This window comes from Pundamilia nyererei, unplaced genomic scaffold, assembly GCF_000239375.1.
Source record: "Pundamilia nyererei isolate P.nyererei 1_Seehausen unplaced genomic scaffold, PunNye1.0 scaffold00086, whole genome shotgun sequence".
Classification (NCBI taxonomy): Eukaryota; Metazoa; Chordata; class Actinopteri; order Cichliformes; family Cichlidae; genus Pundamilia; species Pundamilia nyererei.
The window spans coordinates 1,086,821-1,091,815 of NW_005187487.1; the positions used below are offsets into that span (position 1 = coordinate 1,086,821).

Genomic DNA, 4,995 nt, shown 5'->3' on the forward strand with positions numbered 1-4,995 from the left:
TTTAAGACAGGAGACATTTGTTTATTTGTTCAACTTTAATAACTCTGTAAGGCTTCAGTTTATTAACATAATGAGTAAAGTGTGGACATCTCGCTTCTTTAGTCAAGAAAAATCTCACCAACTGATTCACAGTATCAGCTGTTTACAAGCAGATAATCACCAGTGATCAAAGAGGTTGTAATAATGATAATGTAAGTCTAGGTTCTTTGTCTGTACATTTATTTGAACAACTTCTGATCTATTAAAACAGAACCTAAAAAAACAAAAACAAAACTGACCCAAGAGGACAAAAGATTAAGTCAGGATAAAAAAAAGTTGTAGCAAAGACCATTAAAAAAGTATGCCTTAACATATTTCTTGAAAATATCATTAATCAAGACACTATTATAAGTCAGCATAGATAAATGCAGCACAAACATAGCAGTAAAATAGTTCTGAAATATACCCATACATGAAAACTGACTTCAAAATTAATTCTCTACTCAATAGAAAGTCTGCATTGACATTCTGCGAACATGCATTTTAACTAACTGTCCCTTACATGACCTCTCTCTATTTGAGTTTCCTGAACTCAGCAGTGTCTCCATAATCTGAAAGCCGAAATCCAGCATGAAGCGGGTGAGTGAACGTGGTCTGGACTCTGTGGAGGAGAGTCATGGTTTCAGAGACGTTATAAAAACACAGAATACCGGCACTGTGATCCAGGTACACTCCTACTCTCCCAAACTGAGGACCTGAGACAGCCTTGTGAGAATTGTTGTGCACAAATTTAAAACCATTTCGGTCACAACATAATGCCCACGATGTCCTATTGAATCCTAATCCGCATTCATCTGAGAGCCCTGATCTGCTGGTACTCTTGTATGCGACTGCTATATAAACCTGTTTCCCACTCCACTCCACCTCCCAGTAACAACGTCCAGTCAGACTCTCTCTACTCATGACTTGACACCATCCAGTGAATCTGTCTGGATGACTAGAATATGACTGCTGTTCTTTCACAGCTGTGGTTTTTCTACCCCCCTCACATAATAACACTGATGTGTTAGCTGTGTTCAGATCCATTCTGATTTCACGTGAATATCTTAGGAATCCAACTCTGGTCTTTGGCACTGGTTCTGACAGCAAAACATCCACCTCAGTGACTGTCAGTGAGATGTTTGTCCATTTCTCTTTCAGAACATCCTGCAGTTTATCACTGACCTTTTTCACAGCTGCTGTCAAATCCTCAAAGTACCTCAGAGGACGGATCTCGATGCTGGATGAGTCTGTAGACTCATTAAGTGCTGACAGTAAGGAGTAGCTGTGTAGAAATTGGTTGTGATCCTCTGTGCATGACAGCTGCTCCAGCTTGGCGTCATTTCTTCTCAGCTCAGCGATCTCCTGCTCCACCTTCTCCTGAAGCTCTTTGACTCGACCCACTTCAGTTTCCTGCTGGGATCTGATCTGCTGCTTCAGATCTGAGCTTCTATTCTGCATGAGACAGATGAGCTCAGCAAAGATCTTTTCATTTTCTTCCACTGCTTTATCAGCAGACTGATTGATGGACTCCACCTCCTGTTGAAGAATAGTCACGTCTTTCTCTCGGTCACGGAGTCTCTGCTTGAGTTTTTGTCGACTCATTTCCAGCTCCTTCTGCTTCTTGGTCCTTTCTGCTTCAACTGGGACTGTTTCGTGGTATTTATGGCCAATCAGTTTGCAGTGACTGCAGATATGCTGCTGATCAGTACGACAGAAAATCTTCATCGGCTCATCATGACTAGAGCAGATGTTTTCCTGGAGCTTCTTGCAGGGCTCGACAGGCTTGTGTTTCTTCAATGGAGCCGCATTATAATGATCCTGAAGGTGTTTCTCACAGTATGATGCCACACAGACTAAACAGGACTTGAAGGCTTTCAGTTTTCTCCCGGTGCATACATCACAGGGTACATCTTCAGGTCTAGCATAGCAGTGATCAGCAGGAGCAGCTTGGAGTCCAGTCTTCTTTATCTCCTTCACTAAATTTGCCAACATGGTGTTTTTCACCAGGGCAGGTCTCGGTGTGAAAGTCTTCCTACACTGTGGGCAGCTGTGCATTCTCCTCCCCTTTTCATCCCAGTGGGTTTTAATACAGTTAATGCAGTAATTGTGTCCACAGGGAATGGTCACTGGGTCCTCGAGATGATCCAGACAGATTGAACAAGAGAAGATTTCCCTGTTCAGCTGAGCTCCTTTTTGTGCCATTTCTCCTCTCACTGTCAGCGGCTGTGTGAGTTTTCACTTCTACAGAAATGAAACACGTCCAAGATCTAAACAGAAACTTAGGAACAGGTTAGAGCTTGTTGCATTTCATAGCCGGAGGAAGAGGGAGGGAGGGAGGGAGGAAGAGCTGGGCTTGAATTTCATTAATAGCAGGGAAAAGGACAGTTTGAAGCACGCAGTATTTGTTCATCACCCCATTGTTGTTGTCGTTGTCGTTGTTGTTGTGACTAAATTTAAGTAGTTGGTCATTTTCAGTTTCGTCTTGGAATCTGAGAATTTGAATGACTGCACGAACTCAAACAGTATGGAAGATCGATCACCAAAATCAGAACTGAAATCAAATCACAATTGTCTAATAAATATACAAAACTGAAACATGACCTCAATTAATATTTGCTTTACTATGTTTTAAACACATTCATTTTCATCATATTTAGTTTCTTGTTTCTGCAGGGTTTTGATCCTTTTCTGTGCCTCCTGTGTTACCACATCTCCATTTGTTCCTCTTTTATTTTATAGGTCAGTTCCTCATATGGCTCACCAGTTTCCCCTCATCCATTCTTTTCCCCAACCTCATTATTATCTTTATTGACTTCACCTTTCTGTTCATGTTCTCCTCTTGTTTCCTCTTGTTGGCTGTTTACTTGAATTTCAATTTTGGGGGGGATTTTGTCAGTGCTCTCCTGTTACTCTGTATAATGCCCCAGTTATCAGTCAATAAAACTTTTTGTTTAATCCACCTATCTTCTAGATCCTATTGCATCTTTGTACTGGGTGTAAACACATTTGGGTTTAATAGCTGATGATGTGTCCCAGCACATCCGTGAGATATACCCGTCATCTTTATGAATTTTTGCCTAGTGGTAATGAGAACCGTATCGGTACCAAAACAGAACCCTGTGGAACTCAATGAATAATTTTTATGTGTGAGGAGGATTCCTTACATTACACTTACATGAAAAAACGCGGAATCTATAGGAAAATTACAAGTGAAGCTTATCAGTGAGTTTGATTAAAATATCAGCACTTTATAACAATACTGTTTCCAGAATCGTATTTTCTTTCAACAATGGCAATAGAAAAATATGAGTTAAAGTTGTATGACATCTGAAAACATGAAAATATAAAACAGACATTTAGGGGAAAAATACACAAAAAAAGCACAAAATTCTCAGCTCTTAAATTCTTTAAAAAATCCCTTTAAACATGTGCTACATTTTTTGGTTTAAGTCGCTTTATTCCTGCTTTGAAGTTGATTTGTGCTTGATTCTTCAACTCCCAGTGTCCAGAGTAGCCTAGAAAGGCAGCAGCTCTGGGTCTGGCTTTTGTTTGCGTTGGCCTGCTGGCCAGAGTGTCAGCCTTTCCTGTCTAAGCAGTTCATCTCCCAGTGGAGTGTTCAATCTGCTACCATACACTTGGTTGGTAGTGTTGGGAATGCAATCAGAGAAAACTGAAAGGTTGTTCGGAAAAGGTCCCTACAAACAAATGGGGGAGTAATGTAACAGAAGGTCACGATTCAAGCTGCTTTTTTCATAATACTGCAAAATCTTTCATACCTAGTTAATGTACCATTGTAAATGTTTCACATTTTAGTTTATCTCCGAAATTTCACAATGGTTTCGATACACTTTCTAGTTTGTTGCAGAAACATCTTTAAAATAAAAAAAAAAAAGCAAAACTCTTTTATCAAAGTTAAATCTAACAACTTCATCTTCCATAAATCACAATCAGTGGTAGTTTTTATTTGACGACCTATTAGTCCTTGTGTTCATCACTTATAACTGGTTGTGTTCAAAGCGTAAAGGGGAGTACATCTGGACTTTTTTTTTATACAATGTTGCATTACATGCATTTTTCTTACCATGTGATGAATATCCTTGATATCCAAGGTTTCCTCCCTGTGGAACAGATTAAGTTTGTTTCACTGATTTTTGAATGAACATGATCTGCCACTACTTGTTACTGAACCAGTGGTGCAATGTAACTTAGTACTGCATATTTGTACTTTAAAAAAAATTACTTGTTATGCTACATTTTTGAAGATTCTGTGAGAACGTGTTGTGGAATATTACATAAAAGCTATGAAGCATGAATAAACGAATATGATCCAATGATACAATATACATGTGACTGTATTTCTGACGTATCATTTCGAGTTTTTCTTATTTAATGCCTCTAAATACTTGTTTCAACACTTACAGAAATGATTTAACACAGTAAACTCCAGTGCAGTGCTGATTTGCATATCATGCTTTCTGTATGAAAGTCATCCTTAATGTTTTTCCGCACACTTTTATCAATTTATTATCAAATATTCTAATCAATTTCCTGTGCCATCCCCGCCTGCTTCTTCGTGGTTCTTATTAGAAAAATCCTGGCAAACTCGCCTGATAATTTAGACTACTTTTCAAACCATGCTCACCATTCCATTGCTGATTTCCTCTCTTTCCGTACCCTCTCTTTCCACAACTGGTCCTGTTTATCGGGATGAACCCGTGTCGTGTCGGCCAGTCGCTCAGCCCCAGCAGAGGACGCAGGCCTATTGGGATTCAAGCCCATCGTGGTAGCTAGATTAAATATAAATACTGTTTTGTCGCATAAAACTGCACACAGGCCACAAGCTAATGAGAGTTAAAGCGCCAGTCAGCAGAGCTTGTGGAAGAACTGCCCGGATCTAAGCGATTGTTTTCATTTCCATGGAAACGGTCCTCAATACCAGCAGAATATGTCTGAACGAAATGAAATTATATCAGT

General features: G+C 39.6%; 3 protein-coding genes across 4 annotated transcripts in view; 1 reads left to right on the forward strand and 2 right to left on the reverse strand.

The window, feature by feature from the left end:
• Window positions 1–4,995, forward strand: part of LOC102197974 (CAP-Gly domain-containing linker protein 4) — a 59,725-nt gene that overhangs the window by 9,340 nt on the left and 45,390 nt on the right. The gene's annotated exons all lie outside the window — the stretch shown is intronic.
• On the reverse strand, window positions 523–2,223 carry LOC102199286 (tripartite motif-containing protein 16-like). The gene has a single exon (XM_005738752.1). The coding sequence runs from the start codon at window positions 2,221–2,223 to the stop codon at window positions 553–555; it is 1,671 nt and encodes a 556-aa protein (XP_005738809.1). The 3' UTR covers window positions 523–552.
• On the reverse strand, window positions 3,458–4,932 carry cimip5 (ciliary microtubule inner protein 5). The gene is made up of 3 exons (XM_005738751.1): window positions 4,664–4,932; window positions 4,103–4,139; window positions 3,458–3,716 (listed from the first exon to the last, which is right to left on the reverse strand). Exons 1-3 carry the CDS (start codon window positions 4,798–4,800, stop codon window positions 3,537–3,539), a joined length of 354 nt encoding a protein of 117 aa, XP_005738808.1. The 5' UTR covers window positions 4,801–4,932; the 3' UTR covers window positions 3,458–3,536.

What these genes read in the sequence shown, in the direction of transcription:
- cimip5 (XM_005738751.1), bottom strand. Translation starts at nt 4,800, where the DNA reads ATGGGCTTGAATCCCAATAGGCCTGCGTCCTCTGCTGGGGCTGAGCGA. An exon ending in AGGAAATCAGCAATGGAATG is followed by an intron (nt 4,140 to 4,663) that starts GTGAGCATGGTT and finishes TCTGTTCCACAG; the next exon opens with GGAGGAAACCTTGGATATCA. An exon ending in TCAAGGATATTCATCACATG is followed by an intron (nt 3,717 to 4,102) that starts GTAAGAAAAATG and finishes ATTTGTTTGTAG; the next exon opens with GGACCTTTTCCGAACAACCT.
- LOC102199286 (XM_005738752.1), bottom strand. Translation starts at nt 2,223, where the DNA reads ATGGCACAAAAAGGAGCTCAGCTGAACAGGGAAATCTTCTCTTGTTCA.